Source organism: Apium graveolens, chromosome 8 (assembly GCF_009905375.1).
Source record: "Apium graveolens cultivar Ventura chromosome 8, ASM990537v1, whole genome shotgun sequence".
Lineage (NCBI taxonomy): Eukaryota > Viridiplantae > Streptophyta > Magnoliopsida > Apiales > Apiaceae > Apium > Apium graveolens.
Window position 1 is genome coordinate 1090125 of NC_133654.1, and position 21160 is coordinate 1111284.

A 21160-nucleotide genomic window follows, 5' to 3' on the forward strand; every position below is an offset into this window, starting at 1 on the left:
ATGTGTGCTTCTAATAAATGGCCCCTCCCTGCAGAGATATTTAAAAAGGCTTCTTAATTATTTGTAATTTTGTTATATAAATACTTGTGTGTACAAACACAATATACTAAGTGTCATATATAGTTGCTCTTGTACATTGGCCTAATTAAGTTGGCACAAACTTCATATTCTTCTTAATTTCAAGTAGTTGAATCAAGATGATGATGATGAAATCAAGAAGTAACCCTAATTTAGGGTCACAAATGAAGGAAGAAGACAAGCATTTCACTAGGGTTTTGTCAAAAGAATCATCGGTAGCAAACCCTTCATTCAGAGTCTACTATGGAGATGTACCAAGTGCTGTTCCATTCGTCTGGGAAACTCAGCCTGGCACTCCTAAGCACCATTTCTTTCCTAAAGATGACCAAAATCCTCCCACTCTTAGGCCTCCTCCTTCTTTCTACTTCACCCCGACTCGCGATCACAAACCTACTAAAACCAACTCCATGTCAAGATCCAGGAAAATTTTGTTCAATAACCTCAAAAATATCGTTCCACCTTTTAAAAAGAATCAACTTTCTTCATCTCCATCTTTCTCGTCTTCTTCCTCATCCTCCTACTCCTCTGTTGCAACACCTAGTTCTGAAAAAGTTCGTGTTTATCAACGAAGGAGGCTTTTGAGTATTGGATCATCGTTTGATGATCACGATATTTATGAATTTTCCGCTACCAAGAAGAGATCCTTGCATAATTCAATGTTGGTGTGCTTCGGTATTCACTTGTAAAGAAATGCTTGCTGTGATCATCTGTATCTGCGTGGATTTGGATTCAGTTAAGGTATCGAAGAGGGAAACTACGTAATGTGATGATATGTTTATTCACTGCTTCTCGTACTGTACTTAAATTTTTTGTTTAAGTTTGTTGGAGATTGATTGTACTACTTCTGGAATGGCCGGCCAGTTCATCTGTTGTTAGTTGGTTGATTTACTTAATTGTTGGGTTGTGATATAGTAAAAGAAGTAAACTGCGGACATGAGCTGGCAACTCAGATCAGTGTATGCATCACTCATGTTACTATACATCGATCTGCATCTGTGCTATGTATTGATTTTTGTATTTTGAGTTCCCGTCTTTAGTAGTACAATGTTACTATTATACAACTTGAATTGATATTTTCCTCGAGTTGTAAAGTAATCGTGTCTGTTCCAAATCTTCAATCTTGTTTGACTTTTTGTGATTAAATTAATTTTACGTAGTTTGGATGCATTTGACATCATCAAGAAGTAGTAACACCGAACATTAGTCCTAATTCAAACTCAAAAAATGATGCTTAATTTTCATTTCAGTGCAGCTAACTGCATAATTTGTAGTACTAATCACCTTAATTATTTCTAATGAAAGACGCTTAATGCGCTCAAGTATCGTGGCTGACCTTGACATTTTCAAACTGAGATTGATTTACAATTTCCTTGCACATGCATTCGGCAGCTCTATAACTGAATTGTAGTTAGGAATGTAGTAAACATCTTCTCGGCCAAGCTAGCTAGCACCATATAGATCCGCAGTTCCGGGAGTTAAAAATGTCAGTACAGATGATCAAAGATGCTGCAGGTAATTCATATTTTATTACTCATTGACTTAGTTTTGTAATCATTTCTTGAAATCGGTGACAAGGTACTGGAAGTAGAGAAGTAGACATTATTGAATAACCGCAAACGTAGGAGTAAGCATGTTTGATCAGCAATGACTGCGTTGCACCAGCTGAGGTTGTTTATTTGTTGTCTGTCCGTTCCACAAATGTTGATACAGAATTAGATTCTGTTGCGACTTTCCTCTAATCCCTTAAAACTAATTCGAGTATACAAAAATTTAGACAGACTCAATAAAAGTTTCATCACTTGATATTATGAAAATAACTAATTATTCTCTCCGTCCACTGGATTTTTTACGTTGAGGGATGGGGGACCGACACGCATTTTAAAACTCTCGTAGAACATAATTCCATAAATAATTTTAAATATCTTTTTCTTTTAAATAAAAATATAATGTTTAAACTTTTAAACAGACAAAGAAAATTCTAAAAATAAATTATAAAACTATACTTTATAATAGGCCTAAAATGCGTGTCAAGCATGAAGAAAAAGTCTGTAAAGAATCGGGGACGGAGGGAGTAATACAGTAGTGACATGAAACTAAATGCAATACCCTACGCAGATCTCACAAACAAAGCAAATATTCAAATGTAATGTAGTTTAATAAATATCTAGATGCATATGCTACTAGCTAGCTACTCGAAATGAATTCCAAACTTAATTAAATAATCAAGATTATAGAAGAAATGAAGGAAAGGGACTTGCAGCTGTTTCTGGTAGAATTCAGTTAATTCTGTGCGCCCCCTGCACCGCCTGTGTATCTATGGGAGCCATTCATCATAGCATACGATTAAATGTAGCAGTATCTACATTCTACACATCTATATATATATTTTTTATATTTAACCTCGACTAATCACGTAGAAATATCACAACATTTCAACGCTCTACTTAAATTTGAGCGTGCAATTGCAGTCGAACCTAGGGTCTTGGAGTGATAAACTTATAAAGTCCCCGTCTCGAGCAACTCAGATGGATGGGTAACTGCAGTAGTATCTATATTATCTCAGGCTTAGCTTGTGTGACTACATTCAATGCCCGTAAAGCTCCACGAAGGCCCTAAATCTAGTTATATGTTTCTGTCCGAGTAGTTAATACAGTAGATCTGGAATCTTTCGTGGCTTCAGCTCTTGTACCTATCTCTTAAAAATTGAACTCAAACCAAGGGAAGCTTCTGTTTTGTATTTCATTAATTCGGTTCGGACCCTAATAATTGAATGTGTTCTTGATGACTAGGATTTCTCAACAAGATAAATTTCTTTTGAGGGGTTCTTGTTTATTTATTTAGGGCCGGTACATGGGGTCAGGACACTATTATAAACGACAAACTTATATCATCTACATGCAAATTAACAGGCTAAATTAAACTTAACCGAACTATCGTAATCTGCAGTTAAGTTGCCCTGCAGTCAACTTATTAAATCAATAAAAAATTATATTCAGGTAACTGTCCTTAACATCTAATAACATAATGAACGGAAATAATTTAGTTATTAAACTAAAACATAATTGAACTCATCACCAACCTACCCGTTGTGTAACTGAACAGATCAATTATTTTTTGCAGTTAGACCTTTTTTCATTAAATCTAAAATTTATAAATATATAAATTTCATAAAATCTATAATTTCGTAAAATTTAAAAATTTATAGGTATTTTTTTAAAAAAATGTGTACATCAAAAGTATGTAAATATGAATTATTTTGCAAAAATTAATTAATTTATTTAGCAAAAAAGAACACCAGGAATTTAATAGCAAAAAACAACTAATGGATTTATTTAGCAAAAAGAAAAAACAAATAGTTAGCAAAAAAAATCAACAGATTTATATAACAAGCAAAACTAACTAATTTATTTAGCAAAAAATAAACTGATTTTTTTTTGCAAAAAGAAATAAATAAAAAACCAAATAAAACAAAAAGTTAACCTATTCCATTAAAGTAAAAGATGAGTTAATGATTATGAAAAGATTTAAATGTTTAATGACTAAATAAGAAGTTAATTCTAGTTCAATGATGAGGTAGTAAACTTTTTGAGTTTATTAATCTATCTACAAAGTTGACTATAAGTTTAATGATATTTTAGTTTATTGACCTGTTTAGTAATAGTAATATAGATGCTAATAAATTTTCTATGTATTTTCTATGTATGTACATGGATCACGACACTATTGTATAAATTATATGTACGCAAATGACAAACATACGTAACTAAATTATTGTAAGTCGTCAAAAAGTTTGCAGATAAAAACTTGCATCTACATATGAATTAACAGGTTAAATTAAATATAACTAAATTACCATACCTTGCAGTTCAGTCACTGAACTAAAAATGTTTGCAGATAAAAACTTGCATTTACTAACGAAATGAACGAAAATAAATTTAGTTAATACATTAAAACATAATTGAACTAATCACCAACTTGCAGTTGGTTAACGTAGCTCGTTTTTTTACGGTCGACCTTTTTTCATTAAATCTAAACTTTATAAATATATAAATATAAATTTCATAAAATTTATTATTTCGTAAAATTTAAAAATTTATAAGTATTTTTTATAAAAAAAATATATACGTCAAAAGTATGTAAATGTGAATTGTTTTGCAAATATTAATTAATTTATTTAGCAAAAAACACTAGGAATATAATACCAAAAAACAACTAATGAGTTTATTTAGCAAAAAAAACAAATTGTTAGCAAAAAAACTGACTAATTTATTTAACAAAAAATAAAATGTTTTTTTTGCAAAAATAAATAAATAAAAAATAAAATAAAATAAAAAAATTAACGGATTCCGTTAAAGTCCAAGACGAGTTAACGTTTGTGCAAAAATTTAAATATTCAATGACTAAATAACAAGTCAATTCTAATTCAGTGATCTGGTCACAAAGTTTTTGAGTTCAATGACTTATCTACAAGTTGATCATGAGTTTAATGATATTTTAGCTAGCTTATTAACCCGTTTAGTAATAGTAATATAGATGCTAATAACTTTTATATGTATTTACAATCAATTTAAAAGGTTCTTAAAACTAATTTCGGATTGAAATGCAGCAGATAACTAGAGAAGAAATGATTGATGGTACTCTATATATGGCCAAAATAAATAGAAACAAATACTCCCTCAGTTCCCCTCAATTCTTACATTAAGGGACGGGGGCTCGACACACACTTTAATACTCTTATTAAATGTAGTTGCATTATTTTTTTTTTCGAATTTTTTTTCTTCTAAATAAAAATATAATGTTCGAATTTTTATAAAAAAAAGAAAATTTTAAAAGTGAATTGCAGAATTATACTTTATAGTTGTCTTAAAATGTGTGTCATGTGAAAAAATGTAAATAAATGAGAGGGACGGTGATAGTATAAAAAAATGATGCGTAGGTAAACTTATCACAGTACTAAAGATATTCAAAACCAAAAGCATCCTATAAATTAGAAAACATGAATGAGTATTTTAAGCACACTGACATTAAAACCATAAAGATATTTAGCAAAAAAAAACCATAAAGATAGTTACAAAGATGATGTTTTGCAAAGAACTTAATATTCAAGCATGAAGAATATTAAGATTCAAATATGACCATGGACTGTTGGGCTTTGACTGAAACTTAGAGTTGAAGTAGTCCAATCCCTTCGGCCCAAGACCCCAGTCCAAATGTCTTATACTACTCATAGTCGAGTAGCAAATTCCCAACAAAGTTATAGTATTGGATGTTGGCAAACTTGTAATGTTTTAAAACACTGAGATTAAAAATGCACACATCATGCAAGCGTGAGGCATTTGTCATTAGCAGTCATATAAATATAATCACACCTACTGTCCCACATTTGATTCACAGACCAAAAATCTAAGGATGACAATATCCACTCAGTCTGCCCCTACCTTTCCTCCAAAAAAAGGCACTCATCCTGTTCTTCAGCACAGCCAATTCTCACCTGCTCTGTGCTCCACCAAATTGTCCAGATTCTCGGAACATTGTGCGCTCTTTCTTAAGTAACCAGTCCATCTAAAAAAGCCCGAACATGATCTTATACTCTTTAACGCTCTTCTGTATCACTGTGTTTTGGCTTACAAACACTGCTAATCTTTTAATCAATTAAAATTAAGACGATAAATCAAAACACCATTTTAGTAGGTATATTTGGAGTTCTAGAAGAACTTTTAACTTAAGATGTTTTCAAATATATATCAAGGTGCGACAATTTTCAGGTTCAAATCTTCCCACCTCCGTTTTGATATTACAAAAGACTTAATTTGAACACCAAGATCAAATGATCAATGCCGACTCTTATTAGATGTGTTACAAATGATCCAGAAGTTTAATATTACGACACTATCTAAAACATTATAGAATTCAGATTTTAGTTATCATAAGCATAAATTCTGATTTTTCAGGCATCACATGCATATTTAACATCGGTTTTATGTAGCAACCGATGTACTATATAAAATAAGACATCATTTATGTTAAGTATCTGATGTCTATCAGTATAATATTCTTTCTTATTATATGTTTATAGTGCTTTTTAAACCTCCTAATTACAAGTTTTCACAATTTAGTTTAACATGTTTTCAAAAATAAGGGTTAAAAATATATTAGTTTTTTGAGAAAATTGTTGTCTATTTTTATACTTTTAATATCAGCTAAAAATCGATATTAAAGACCCTGACCTTTTTCTACACATGCGAAGATATCAGTTTGAAAAAAAAGGACATATTTGTAGTAGCGATAGTAAATATCGTTGCTGTTAGAACATCAGGTACCAGCTAAAGCTAGACCTGTCTAAAGTTTAAACCAAAACTTGATCTCTTATTGTACACTTACACTAAATTAACATCAAAATTTAACTAGTACTGTCATCATCACCACAATAAAGGGAAAACACTACTTTTTGCCCATAGTGTCAAACAACAATCCCACTACACTAATCTTTTGCAAAACAAACCACATACAAAATTAAAAGTTCAAGCACTTTTTCAAGGCAGTGGGTTCACACTTAATAGTGCTCATGTTGCCATGATCAATGCCTACTTTTTCTTTTCAATCAACATACTTTTTTATCCGAAAACAATACCATCCAATCTAAATGTGAAATGTGTAGACATCAAATCCAGCAAATGCACATGAGATTCTTGTTACACATTGTTCTCATTCACCTGTTCAGCTTTGTTTGCTGCAACACTGATATTCCTATTGGTTACCAGATAATTCTTTCTGTTCCTGTGACATATATCAGGGGCTTCATAGGAAGAGCTTTTCTTATGGAAACCAATCAAACGCCACCTAATTTCAGAGTTGCACTCAGTGTTGAAGAAATTAAGGGATCATACGCTTGCTCACTCGATGTTTTCCTAGGAAGCATTAAAGTGTGGACTTCTGGTTATTTCTCGCAGTTTTACACGGCGGAGAAATGTGTGCTTGAGCTGACTAAAGATGGGGATTTAGAGCTCAAGGGTCCAAAAGAAGAAGTTGGATGGAGAAGCGGAACTTCTGGACAAGGCGTGGAGGTAACCTATTAGGGTTTTTTTGGTTTTCCAGTACTTGAACATTGCAGTATTTTGTATAATTTGCTCCTTGTGTTTCTGCAGAGGCTGAATTTGTTAAAAACTGGTAACTTGGTGTTAGTTGATGAACTGAATCTCATAAAATGGCAGACTTTCAACTTTCCAACAAATATAATGCTTTGGGGCCAGAGGCTGAATGTTGAAACTAGACTAACTGCCTTCCCTACCAATTCAACTTCATTCTTTACATTCGAAATACAAAGCGATAAAGTTGCACTGTACTTGAATGCTGGCAAGTGGAAATATTCTTACTGGAAAATCAAGCCTGGCAACAATCAAAATTTTTCGTTTGTGGGATTAACGTCTAAAGGCTTAGAGATATTTGGCGATCAGTTCAAGAAAATTGCTCAGCTGAGATCAGAAAGAACTGAACCCTTGCGATTTTTAGCACTGGAGAACAGAACAGGAGACTTGAGGCTTTATTACTTTTCACCTGAAAAGGGAAAGTTTGAGTCTTCTTTTCAAGCTATTAATAGAAAATGTGATCTTCCCCTGGCTTGTAAACCATCTGGTATATGTACATTTTCAGATGAATGTTCCTGCATTCGGTTAGTTACTAGCGGAGATAGCTTTGCTTCTGATTGCAGCACTGGCATCTCTAACGGATTTTGTGGCAGAAATGATGTTGAAATGTTTGAATTACAAGGGGTTACTAATGTACTAGAGAGCTCAAATATGATTGAACATATTAGCCAACAGGTTTGCGCAGACTTTTGTATCAATGATTGTGAATGCGCGGCTGCACTGTATATTATCAACTCGAAAGAATGCCATCTGTATGGAGAAATTAGGGGAGTTAAGCAAATTGAGAAGAGACACGAAACGAAATACATGATCAAGATTTTGAAGAAAATTGGAAGGGAGCAAGGAGATTCTTCAGGTTTGAAAAGGTGGGTGTTGATTGTAGTTGGATTTGCTGATGGATTGGTCATATTTGTTGCTTTAGGAGGGCTCATCTCTTATGTAATCTGGAAAAGAAGGAATTTACCTGGAACTGTGAATAATAGTACATGAAAATATGTCGATTTCTTACAAGTTTTGACTAATGTTTTTCATCAGACAGTTTTGATGAGAGTCTGAGGACCATATGTATTTACAGTGTCATTCTAAGAATAAAATTCATGTAGAAGTTGACTTCAGATCATCAGTTACATGTATGGTGGTGGATCCAAGAAGTTGTATGTATGGTGGACTTTGTCATTCACTTAGAAGGAGGAAAGAAAGCTTAAGCAAGCTGCATTCAACAGAACACTAGTGTCTACATTTTGCATGATCATAACCAAAATCTGTATCTTCTATTGCAATTTATAACTGCAGGGTAATCGTTTTAGCCTTCAACTGGCATGATCATAACCAAAATCTAAACAGTTTGGGATTATTCCGATTCTTATAGGAAAAATGCTTGTGACTTGTGAGTTGTCGAAGGATTAGTATCCAAGTCAATTCCATGTTGTATATTTGAAGCAAAACTCTTCCACTTGTATGTTGCTTAGCATTGCCATTGGGCTAACGAGACAATTCTGAGTTACTTAAAAAAAAGCCAACTCGAACTACTGTTATCTACAAATGCACACATTTATTTCATATGAACTTATTACACTCAACATTCAGCGGTTACAGTACCTTCATACTTCATCCCCTTAAACATATACATCATTGAGTTCTTAAGAAACAGATCTAGTAGTGATCAAGTGACAATCTTTTAAAAGTCAAAAGGAAATTTTGTCAAACAAACCGCAAACAGGGAAGGATAAACACACTAGTATATAAATAGGTTAACATACAAAATTAGTTAGCAGCCTTGATTCAGTCTTCGTCTTTGCGATCTGCATTGATTTCTTCGAGAATCACTACGAGGGCAACAATGAAGGCATAATCAACATGTGGGTACACAGTCACTGCAAATTTGTCCTTTCCAAGCACAACGCTACTAACACTATGCTTCCTGTGCATCTGCTCAAATGCCATAGTTGCCAGTTCATTAGACTAAGTAATTAAGACAAACTAGAATATTTGACTAGTAGTGAAATCATTTTTTTCAACCATTAATAGTTAAAGATAATTTAACATGGTCATGTGCTAGCCAACAAGTGCCTTGAGAATCTATCAGCAAATGTCTATATATAATGAAGTAAGAATCAATTAGTGAGACGAGACATGTTTTAATTGATTAAGGAATACCTGCGCTATGACAGTTGAAGTATTTCCGACATAAATGGTACATGATCTCTCTAACCAGCTGCCTTTGATTTTGAAGTCACAGTTATGTTCAGAAGTATTAGATGCCAAGAAGACATCCAATTCAGTTTTAAATTGGAGGAGAGATGACTTCTTAACAGTGAAGAGTAAATCTTTGGATTCTTTGCTATCCCCCCTATAAACTTCCCACCTCCTACGTAGACTGATTATCTGAAGTGGAAAAATTTGTGTCAACAAGAAAAACATGCATCTTTTCTGTTATTTGCTTTTTTACATTGAAGCAGGAACGCAAAGTAGCTAACATAGAATTACCAAAAAAAAAAGTCATCAACATAGCAAAAAACTAAGAAAAGAAGTAGAAAGTATGAATCAATTAACCATGTAAATGCAGTATAACAACCCTTAAACCTTTCTTCACTAAACCAATCACCCCATTTTGTAATCCATTCCATCAATCAAAGAAAAAAATTCACAGGCAATAAGTACCCATTTTGTCATAAAACCATACTGTGTGATCGACCAATTTGTCCCAATTCATAATAACCCCTTTACTTCCACTTGCAAAAGGGATGACAAGTTAAATTAGCTACTAACACAATAACCATAATTAAATTAAGACAAAAAGTTAAATTTACTACAGAACTAAATTCAAACAGCGGTTAGATAATTACAACAAATAATGAATTTCTTGTTCTTGTTCCCTATTACTTAAGTTTCGAAGAACTATACTCAAATTAAGACAAAAAGTATCAATTATTCAGTCTAATATTTTCGAAGAGAACCTCCTCTAGTCCTTCACCTCTTGATAATACTTAATATTATCCGATTTCTTTTATTTTCTTAACCTCCGTGCCCAGACCAAACGTAAACAACAATATGAGGTCCAATTCTACAAATAAAAAAGAGGGAGCAAAAAGAGAAAAAAGGGTACCTTTTGCTGGAGAGTAAGTATAGGATTACCGGCAGCATCAAGCAAAATACGACGATCACGAAGGCTGAAGAACTTACCCTTAACTTTAAACATAATATTACCATTAGCATCAGTGACACCAAAGTTACCTTCTGATATCGTCATCATCTTGCGTAGAATAGTTAGATCAACTGGATATGGTGCCATGAACTGTTGCCCCACCACCATCACTGCCGGATTTCCTCCCGCCGGCGGCATGTAACTCGCTTGTCCCATCATCATCCTCAGATATTTTTTATGTATATAAAAAATATACGGGCCTGCCTTATTGGGGTATATATTATATACTACTAGTAAAATGAAAAGAATAACGGAAAGACAAGTCACTCTCTTTTAATATAAAAATTAACTATATTCACTCCAAGTGTTCGATATACCTGCTTTATACATTACTCCCATTATTTTACTCATTTTTTTTAACTTTTCTCCACTAATTTATTATTTTTCTTAACCTCCTTACCCAATTCAAATAAAAAAATGTCAAAAATAATAATTTTTTGGTGTGAATGGCTGAAAATAACTATTCAGAAAGTGGATGACTGAAAATACCAATTTGGATACACATTTGTCATTTGGGTATCCTGTCTTGTACTAGATACACATTTGTCAAGTGGGTATCCAATTTTTTTTTTAAGATACACATTTGACAAATTCGTATCTCAATGATAATATCTAAACTACAAATACGTATCTCTATTAATTTTCTTAGATACTTAATTCTCAAATGAGTATTACACTTACCCAATTACAAAATGCGTAACCAAAACGGTATTTTCAACCATGTGTTCTAAAAATGAGTATTTTCGGCCATTCTATCCAAAAAATAAATATTTTTAAACATCACTCATTCAAATGTAAACAAAATGTAAACAAATGATAGAGACGGGGATACTATTTATTATTAAATTATTATTATATTCTGACTCATGACCTCAACTCAAGGCGTATCCATCCATATTGTTCCACTTTATTTTATGAAAATGGAATTGCGGACCATTTTATCTTGGCTCCATCTAATCTTGACCTCCGCCATCCTATCTCGTAATACTATATTCTTGGGTAAAATAATCTGTTAAAATAACTTAAAATAATTAATATATAAAATTTATTAAACTTGTAATGGGATCTTTCTGGGATGAAATTGATTGTAATTATGTCATAAACTACCTTTGATGAGTTGCAATCTAAGTTTTGGGATATGAGATTTTAATTTATCATATGAGTTTTGGGCTTGCTGGCTGGCCTGCAGGGTACTTAGCTTATGACTGCAAGCTTCCCCATGAATTCTTGAACTTGCTTAAATTATAATGTTGAATCTGAATGGTTAATCTGCAAGCATTGTGATTTTCATTAGCAGAAATCAAAATACTTGTAAAGGGTTATGCAAAGTGGAATGCATGGTGAATATTTTCGTCAGACCTGATCAGAACTATGACTGAATCTTTATTAAGTACTTGACATCTTCTCCAATCCATTTAACCACTGTCAGATATGCCATGGTTGGGGTCTTGGCAGAGTGATAGTGGATTATCCAATGATTTCTTATGAAACAAACTAAAAGATATAATATGACTGAATTTAGTATTAGAGGGAATGATGTCAACATATAATAGTATCTCACTAGTATAAATGCATTACTAAATTTATTCTATACTGATCTTGATAACTTGATTTAGTCTTCATTACTGCGGTCTTCGTTGATTTCTTCCAGAATCACTATGAGGGCAACGATGAAGGCATAATCAACATGCGGGTACACAGTCACTGCAAATTTGTCCTTTCCCAGCACAATGCTGCTAACGCTGTGCTTCCTGTGCATCTGCTTAAATTTAATAATTGTCAATTATAGGCCATTATAGGCAAAACTGGATTGTTTTTACTGTGCTTTATGAACTCATATTAGAAGCAAAAGTCTCGATAATGAAGTAGAAATCGTTTATGGAAAAATGTTCTAATTGATCATAGGGTACCTGAGCTATGGCAACCGAAGAATTTCCAGCATAAATGGAACATGATCTCTCGAACCAGCTGCCTTTGATTTTGAAGTCGCAGTTATGTTCAGAAGTGTTGGATGCCAAGAAGACATCTAATTGAGTCTTGAATTGAAGGAGAGATGACTTCTTTACAGTGAAAAGTAAATCTCTGGAGTCTTTGCTATCCCCTCTGTAAACTTCCCATCTTCTATGTAGACTGATTATCTGAAGAACAGGTGAAAATTGTGTGACCAGGAATACAAGCATTGTTTCTCTTGTTCTTCTTTTAAATTCAGATAACACAGGTAGTCGAAACTAGAAAATACCTTTTGCTGGAGAGAGAGGATGGGGTTACCAGCGGCATCAAGCAAGATTCGACGATCACGAAGGCTCAAGAATTTACCCTTAACTTTAAACATGATGTTACCATTAGCATCAGTGACACCAAAGTTACCTTCTGATATCGTTATCATCTTGCGTACAATATTTAGATCAACTGGATATGGTACTATAAACTGTTGTCCCACTACAGCTACGGCCGGATTTCCTCCAGCCGGCGCCATGTAGCTCCCTTGACCCATCATTATACTCGTCGTCGTCTTCTTCTTTATATAATTTTAACAAAAAATATTAGCTGGTTTCTTCTGGTGGTATCGCAGATAAAATGTGGCAAGTCTGTTCATGCTAGGCCTAAATTATATAGGCCATGCAGATTCATCTGAAAAATGAAAATACGAGGAAGCTTACTCTTCTGCCTTTGCCTATTTTGCTTATTCTTACTCGTTGGATTGATATAATGAAATTGAATTGGCCGCGTTAAGTGTTGTGTTAATTTGTTTAATGGTCAATTTTTGTATGCGTGCTGTGTTAGACTTCAATTTGCATGTACTATATAGACAATCAGACTTCGCAGAAAAATGAAAAGTCTTTGTGGAAGGTCCTTCTACGCAGAGAATATTTCAAATTACAGTGATAAATAATGTGAAAGATTAAGAGATTCATGAGACAAGTATTAATTGAAGATAAACTTGGATATTTGACATACTACTCCATCTTCTCAATTCATGAGACAAGAATCTAACGTACTCCTCCAGGGACGTCGGATCTATATCTCAACGACATACTAAATGACTAGAAAAACATACTAAAAAGTTAGCTAGCAGCACCACCACCACAACCGGCACCAGCACTGGCACTGCCAAAGTCACTGCGACGTCTGCCATTATTGTTGCCTTCTTCATTGATTTCTTCCAGGATCACAACTAGAGCAACGATGAAGGCATTGTCAACATGCGGGTACACAGTCACTGCAAATTTGTCCTTTCCAAGCAGGAGCCTTCTAAAACTATGTTTCTTCTGCATCTGCTCAAATTTAACACACATAATATTTGATTAGGCAATAAATTCAAGATGTTTTTGTATGTTCGAGACACATGTAGTAGTTAAGTAGAGAGTACCTCGGCAATGACAGTTGAAGACTTTTCGGCATAAATGGTACATGATTCTTCAAACCAGCCGCGGCATTTGATTTTGAAGTCACGATTATCTTTTGAAGTATTAGATGCTAAGAAGACATCCAGTTGAGTCTTGAATTGGAAGAGAGATGACTTCCTTACTGTGAAAAGTAAATCTTCGGAGTCATTGCTATCTCCTCTATAAACTTTCCATGTACTATGCATACTCATTATCTGAAACAAAAGTGTCGATTCATCACAAAAACATTCATTGTTTCCCTCGTTTGTCTTCAAAATTTCAGTATCTGTCATATAAACCTACTACATCAAGAAGGAAAAAACGTACCTTTTTCTGAAAAGAGACTATGGGATTACCTGCAGCATCAAGCAAGACACGACGAGCACGAAGGCTCATGACTTTACTGTTGACTTTGAACATGATGTTACCATTAGCATCCGTTACTTTGCCTTCTGACATTTTCATCCTCTTCCGTAGTAGTGTTAGATCAACTTTGTATGGCGCGGTGTACTGTTTCCCCACCACCACCACCTCTGGCGCCATGTAGCTCCCTTCACCATTCATCTTCTTCTTCTTCTACTTTTTTAATCAACAAAAAAATGATGAAACTGGTTTTTTCTTGTGGTAAAGCTGACATTTAAAACCAGATTTGACTTTGCAACTCTTGTCAAGCTAAATATATAGGCCATGCAAAGTCGTAGCATTATTTTATGAAAGAATGAAGGGACAAGGAAGCATACTACTCCTGCTTCGCTGTTGCGTATGTTTTGATACTGATGTTTTAAATATTGATTAGCAGCAAGAAGCCTTAAGAGCTCAATCAGAAAGAAGCCTTAAGAGCTCTCAAACAATTAGCATTATTATTATGACCATCTCTTCTAGATTCTTTCACCATGTATGATTTGTAGCCAACTCACATATTTTGTTATAAAACCCTAATAAATGCATCACTTTGGCAACAACTCAATTTGGTTCTCTAAAATAATACATTAAGCTCTTCTGGTGTTGCCCTGTTGGGACCTGGGGCATAGAGTACAGTTTCAAATAAGAACTAATTGGATTTACACAGCAATCATTTACAATTGCATGCACACAATTATCGCATACAAACTACTAATCTGGTATACTCAACATTCAGCAGATTATAATACCTGCAGATTTCATCCCCCTCAACCGATACATTAATTTTTTGAGCTAACAAATATGCAAGGAATACATTCTTTTAAACTGAAAAGAAACAGCATCAAACAGGTTAAGTATATGAAGTACAGGTATGATAGTATTTGACTAGGAAAACGAATTAAAATGTTAGCCACCACCACCACCACTCTTGCCTTCTTCATTGATTTCTTCCAGAATCACAACAAGGGCAACGATGAAGGCATAATCAACATTAGGGTACACGGTCACTGCAAATTTGTCTTTTCCAAGCACGACACTACTAAAACTACTCTTCCTGTGCATCTGCTCATGTTTAGAAGTTATCAGATAACGGTTAATTTGAAGATATTTAGCTAGTAAATTTAGATAAGGGTACCTGAGCTATGACAGTTGAAGATCTTCCGGCATAAATGGTACATGATTTCTCAAACCAGCTACCTTTGATTTTGAAGTCGCGATTATCTTTTGAAGTGTTAGATGCCAAGAAGACATCCAGTTGAGTCTTGAATTGGAAGAGAGATGACCTCTGTACACTGAAAACTAAATCTCTGGAGTCATTGCTATCTCCTCTGTAAACTTTCCATGTACTATGCATACTCATTATCTGAAGCAAACAAAAATATTTCTATTACACAAAGTTCAAATTTTCTATCTACCTACATAGCTATCAAAATAAACGAGGCCTGAGACATTAGTTAAGTATCCACCTCATCTTACAACGACATTAACATCTGAGTATTCGTTACATAATCCTACAACCTCCCTGAAATTATTCCTATAAAAAGAGAAAGAAAGAAATTACCTTTCTCTGGAAAGAAACTATGGGATTACCATTAGCGTCAAGCAAGACACGTCGAGCACGAAAGCTCAAGGCTTTGCCCTTGACTTTGAACATGATATTGCCATTAGCATCTGTTACTCCAAAGTTGCCTTCTGATATTGTCATCATCTTCCTTACTATCGTTAGATCAATTTGGTATGGTGCCGTGAACTGTCTCCCCACCACCACCACCTCTGGCGCCATGTAGCTCATCTTCTTCTTCTTTAACAAGACAAAGAATGATCTAAGTTTGGTTTTTCTTGTGGTATCGGTGATAAAACAACTTTTGACTTTGCAACTCAACAAAAGGAAACTGTGAGAAAAGGAAAAGAAAAGGAAGCATACTCTGTTGCTGTTGCGTATCTTTCAAAGAGTCCTCGTCCGATGATACCTATGTGGATTGTGGCATATTTATACCTCCAACTCAATTCATATTCAACTGTCAATTGTGCAGATGTCAGACAAATCTTATATACTGAGTTTCTTATGTTAGACGAATCTTATATATTATTTACGTCAATTCTTTTATAATCTTTTATGACTTGGCTCATTTCCTGAGTCAATTTATACAATCAAAAAGACCATTTGAAGTTTCAAACATAGTTTATCTTCGAATTAACCCTTATCTGATAAGTTTCAAACATGAGCAGATGCATAAGAAGCAAAGTTTTTGCAGCGTCGTGCTTGGAAAGGACAAATTTGCAGTGTACCCTAATGTTGATTATGCCTTCATCGTTGCTCTTGTTAACAGAACAAATCACCATATCTTAAATTTTAATTTATTGTATGAAAAATCACCGCATCTTCATATAGAGGCTGAAATCTACCTGCACCTTCCTTAATAAGCAGAGCGCGGAGGAGCCCTTTGGATCATTGGAGTTAACTTGAATGTAAATGACATTCCAATACATTTTCGTTATGCAGCCTCATTCCCATTTCCGCTAGCCAGTTTAAAGCCAATGATCCAGCCCCATATTATTTCAGTGTTTCTTGTGATTTGTGAAGACATCATAGTACTGACAAACATTTTAGTATCGGTTTACATGTCAGTCTGCACTCTGCACTGATGGAGGGTTTTTAGTTTAACTGGAAAATAATCACTAACCAAATCATACTACCAGCTCTGAGAGTATCAGTATTAAATTTTTTTGTTTTTTTTTTGTGAAAAGCCTGATTCTCAATAAGCATACGTATGCAAATTCACTTGTTAATTTTGGTGAGTTCTGAATAGTTGAATGTAAAAGACAAATGAAAAAGAGAATGCAAGTTTCTTATTAGTTTACGCAATTTTACATTACATGGAAAGTTTACAGAGGAGATAACAAAGACTCAACTGGATGTCTAATTGGCATCTAACACTTGAAAAGATAATCAAGACTACAAAATCAAACGCAGCTGGTTTGAATCTTCAACTGCCTCAGCTCAGGGAAAGAAATTGCTTCCAAATATAAAACTTTGTTGATTGGTTTATTAGGCCTTTTACATTGCCATCGACATAAACCTGTTATTAGGTTTACTAATTCATCAAACCATTCAAGAATGACCCGAAGTCAGGTGCATTCAAATCAACTTTACGTTGATTAGTTGGTGTGCATTCTTCGTCGATTTCTTGCAGGATCACAATAAGGGCAAAGATGAAGGCACGATCAACATGCGGGTACACAGTCACTGTACCCTTGTGGTCCATCTGCTCAAAATTAATACATGGTGTTTTAAAATCTATTAGGCAACAAGGGCCTCATGAACCAATCAACAAAATTGTACATATAACAAAGCATTTTCGAGACATGCAGTAGTTTAGTAGAGGGTACCTGGGCAATGACAGTTGCAGAATTTCCAGCATAAATGGTACATGATTGCTCAAACCGAGCGCCTTTGACTTTGAAGTCGGGATTAACTTGTGAAGTGTTAGATGCCAAGAAAACATCCAGTTGAATCTTCGTTTGAAAGAGAGATGTCCTGGTTACAGTGAACAGTAAATCTCCTGGGTCTTCGCTGTCTCCTCTGTAAACTCTCCGTGTACTATGCATACTCGTTAACTGAAAGAAAATATAGCCAATTAATCACGGGTGATCCTAACTATAGGCGAGCATCATTACTGTTAGTTAACAATATTTTCTTTCACTAACGAGCATTCACAATACAAAAAGCAAAACTTACGTCTAGGCCCCTGCACTCGTGGGTCAAAAACTTTCAATTCCTTTATTAAATATATATAAAATTGCATGGTACTGACATATGTATATTAGGTCTCAGCAAAAATATTATCATGATACATCACGGGTCATTTATAATTTTAAGACGTTAGAGGAAAGTTTGACGGAATCTTATATTATATTCTAACATATCTTTCCATACCTTCTTCTCGAACGAGACAATGTGATTATTAACAGCATCAACCAAAAAACGGCGAGAACGAAGGGTCCAGGATTTACTGATGACTTGGAACATGGTATTACCATTAGCACCGGTCATCGTCTTCTTCACCATTTTTAGACCAACTTGGGACGGTGTCGTGTACTGTCTCCCCACCACCACCACCTCCGGCATCTTCCTGTTCTTCTACTTGAGATATAGTATAAGATTCTTTAGCAATAAGAAAATGAGTGGTGCTGATACATAAAACCAGATAGGACTCTGCAACTCTTTTATAGCTAAAAATATAGGCCATGCAGAGTCGTAGCTCTTCTCTTTGGGTCAAAAAAAGGAAAAGAGAAGGAAGCATACTGAGGCCCCATACCCATTTGGGGTTTAATATTCTCCATAACTTGTTGCTTATTTATTTCTGATACCAAGAACCTAGCCCATAAGAATTTGTTTAATCTAATATCATGAGTTGGATTTTATTTTCACGTACTTGCGTTGAGTGTTCCTTTGAGGAGAAAACAGAAAAGTCTCCTGTTTCATCATAATTATTTATAAAAGTTAGATGGAGTTTGGAGTCTCCGGCGGCTGCTCGTATGTTCTGTAAATAAAATATTTATAAATAAAATATTTTATAAAATGTGTTATAATTCTAAATGTTATCCAGCAAACTAAACATATTTTGTAAAATAATATTTTATAAAATTCTATATATAAAATATATGTAAGTTGTAAATTTTTTAATAAAATAATAATATTTATCAAAAAAAATATATTTTATAATATTTTAAACTATATTGAACATATATTATATGACAAATAAAAAGCTACGGAGAGAGCAATTTCGATTTAAGAACGAATCTCATAATTTAGTCCAAATTTGAACTAGATTTTAACTTTATGGTTTAAATTTATACAAAGTTCTCTTCAATTTCAATAGTATGATCAGAATTTTGTTCCAAATTATATCTTTTTTTAAATATGTGGAGTTTTGTGATAAAAAAACATTTTTAAAACTTGATTTTTATTGATTTATTTATTTATTTTAAACAATAATTAATGATAAACAGTAGAATTTTAATTAAAATTTAAATCTATATTAATAATAACAAACATGTTTAATTAATATAATTTTTTTGCTAATTTTTAATTAATATTTTTTATAATAGATGCTTAATATCAAGCATACATTGAACGTTGAAACAAGAAAAGTATAAGTATCTTGGATAAGTTGTTTTAATTTGTTCGACCAAATTGATAATTTAGTTGAAATAATATTTTTATTTAAGTTGTATTTTCAACTAAAATCTCTTTATGTTTTGTAATCATTATTTATACTAACATTTATTAGATTTTATATTTTTTTTCAAGACATAAAAAAAATTACAAAAAATGGTTAACATTGATATGACATGGATAACATAACATTATGAAATAATTTGATGGGGATTATTGATGTAAATGTAAAGGGCATTGTTAAATTGGCTTATGACAGTATACAGAGGAGATAGCAAAAACTCAACCCGATGTCTTCTTGGCATCTAACACTTGAAAACATAATCAAGACTACAAAATCAAACGCAGCAGCTGGTTTGAATCTTCAACTGTCTCGAAATTGCTTCCAAATATAATGAATTACATTGCCATCGACATAAAGCTGTTATTAGGTTTACTAATTCATGAAACCATTCATGGTTGACATGAAGTCAGGTCCATTGAAGTCAAATACAAATCGTTTAGGCTTCATTGCTCTGTATTCTTCCTTGATATCTTCCAGGATCACCAGAAGGGTAAAGATGAAGGCATAGTCAACATGCGGGTACACAGTCACTGTACAATTCTCGTCCATCTGCTCAAAATTAGTACATCGGGTTTTGAAAAACTGTTAGACAACAAGGACCTCATGAACCAACCAAACAAAGTCATGTAGTAGTTTAGTAGAGGGTACCTGGGCAATGACAGTTGCACCGGCATAAATGGTACATGATTTATCAGAAGAAGAGGCTTCGATGACTTTGAAGTCGCTATTAACTTTTGAAGTGTTAGATGCCAAGAAGACATCCAGTTTAGTCTTTGATACCTTTTGGGTGAGAGATGAGAGCGTTACAGTGAACAGTAAATCTCTGGGGTCCCCGCTATCTCCTCTGTAAACTCTCCTCGTACTATGCATACTCGGTATCTGAAAGAAAATGTAAATATATATATATCATGATATGTAAACACGTCATCTAAAATTTTAAGATGTTACAGAAAAGTTTGACGGAACCTTAGTACCTTTTTCATGAAGGAGACAATGGGATACGAAACAGCAGAATCACGCAAAACACGGCGAGAATGAAGGCTCCAGGATTTACAGATGACTTGGAACGTGGTCTTACCATTAGTATCTGTATCAGTCATCGTCTTCCGCTCTATATTAGTAACTTGGGACAGTGATCCAGTCAAACCAAAATAAAAAGAAACTTGGGACGGTGATATGTACCGGTTCGCCACCACCATCACCTCCGGCATCTTCCTGTTCTTCTACTTGAGATATAGTATTAGATTCTTTAACACTAAGAAAATGAGGGGTGCTGACACATAAAACCAGATAGGACTCTGCAACTCTTTTATAGCTAAAAATATAGGCCATGCAAAGTCGTAGCTCTGGTCAAAATCCGTTTGGGATTTAATATTCTCATTTCTCCATAACTTGTTGCTTATTTATTTCTAATATCAAGAAGCTAGCCATCAGAATTTGTTACTTGCGTTGAGTGTTCCTTTGAGAAGAAAAGTCTCTTGTTTCATCATAATTTGGACTCCATGACGACTCCAATAATTGAGTTCTTTATTAAGAAGAAAACTCTACACTTGCCCTTTTAGTTCTTTTAATTAGCAAGATGGAAAAAAACGTACAACTGAGATCTCCGTATTTTTTATTTGTTATCTAAAGAATTGGACACAGAGATTAAAAAATATGTGTAAAGTGGTGAAAAAGAGAAAGAAAAGTGGGTGAAGTGGC

At 33.9% G+C, this 21160-nt stretch overlaps 7 protein-coding genes across 7 annotated transcripts; 1 reads left to right on the forward strand and 6 right to left on the reverse strand.

The window, feature by feature from the left end:
* Positions 1-6575: 6575 nt before the first annotated feature.
* Positions 6576-8670, forward strand: LOC141677187 (EP1-like glycoprotein 4). Its single transcript, XM_074482963.1, has 2 exons — positions 6576-7142; positions 7224-8670. Exons 1-2 carry the CDS (start codon positions 6729-6731, stop codon positions 8211-8213), a joined length of 1404 nt encoding a protein of 467 aa, XP_074339064.1. The 5' UTR covers positions 6576-6728; the 3' UTR covers positions 8214-8670.
* Positions 8671-8753: 83 nt separating this feature from the next.
* Positions 8754-10638, reverse strand: LOC141677188 (protein LURP-one-related 15-like). Its single transcript, XM_074482965.1, has 3 exons — positions 10330-10638; positions 9381-9608; positions 8754-9152 (listed from the first exon to the last, which is right to left on the reverse strand). The coding sequence occupies exons 1-3, from the start codon at positions 10588-10590 to the stop codon at positions 9006-9008; spliced, it is 636 nt and encodes a 211-aa protein (XP_074339066.1). The 5' UTR covers positions 10591-10638; the 3' UTR covers positions 8754-9005.
* A 353-nt stretch (positions 10639-10991) lies between these two features.
* On the reverse strand, positions 10992-13019 carry LOC141677189 (protein LURP-one-related 15-like). The gene is made up of 3 exons (XM_074482966.1): positions 12668-13019; positions 12339-12566; positions 10992-12187 (listed from the first exon to the last, which is right to left on the reverse strand). Exons 1-3 carry the CDS (start codon positions 12923-12925, stop codon positions 12041-12043), a joined length of 633 nt encoding a protein of 210 aa, XP_074339067.1. The 5' UTR covers positions 12926-13019; the 3' UTR covers positions 10992-12040.
* Positions 13020-13283: 264 nt separating this feature from the next.
* Positions 13284-14870, reverse strand: LOC141677886 (protein LURP-one-related 10-like). The gene is made up of 3 exons (XM_074484000.1): positions 14142-14870; positions 13799-14029; positions 13284-13703 (listed from the first exon to the last, which is right to left on the reverse strand). The coding sequence occupies exons 1-3, from the start codon at positions 14376-14378 to the stop codon at positions 13494-13496; spliced, it is 678 nt and encodes a 225-aa protein (XP_074340101.1). The 5' UTR covers positions 14379-14870; the 3' UTR covers positions 13284-13493.
* Positions 14871-15018: 148 nt separating this feature from the next.
* LOC141677887 (protein LURP-one-related 15-like) lies at positions 15019-16897 on the reverse strand. The gene is made up of 5 exons (XM_074484001.1): positions 16623-16897; positions 16141-16234; positions 15778-16017; positions 15352-15579; positions 15019-15278 (listed from the first exon to the last, which is right to left on the reverse strand). The coding sequence occupies exons 3-5, from the start codon at positions 16006-16008 to the stop codon at positions 15123-15125; spliced, it is 615 nt and encodes a 204-aa protein (XP_074340102.1). The 5' UTR covers positions 16009-16017; positions 16141-16234; positions 16623-16897; the 3' UTR covers positions 15019-15122.
* Positions 16898-17044: 147 nt separating this feature from the next.
* LOC141677889 (protein LURP-one-related 15-like) lies at positions 17045-18429 on the reverse strand. Its single transcript, XM_074484002.1, has 3 exons — positions 18154-18429; positions 17607-17834; positions 17045-17482 (listed from the first exon to the last, which is right to left on the reverse strand). Exons 1-3 carry the CDS (start codon positions 18343-18345, stop codon positions 17312-17314), a joined length of 591 nt encoding a protein of 196 aa, XP_074340103.1. The 5' UTR covers positions 18346-18429; the 3' UTR covers positions 17045-17311.
* A 1179-nt stretch (positions 18430-19608) lies between these two features.
* On the reverse strand, positions 19609-20900 carry LOC141679259 (protein LURP-one-related 15-like). Its single transcript, XM_074485763.1, has 3 exons — positions 20434-20900; positions 20108-20338; positions 19609-20008 (listed from the first exon to the last, which is right to left on the reverse strand). Exons 1-3 carry the CDS (start codon positions 20668-20670, stop codon positions 19832-19834), a joined length of 645 nt encoding a protein of 214 aa, XP_074341864.1. The 5' UTR covers positions 20671-20900; the 3' UTR covers positions 19609-19831.
* Between the last annotated feature and the right edge of the window lie 260 nt (positions 20901-21160).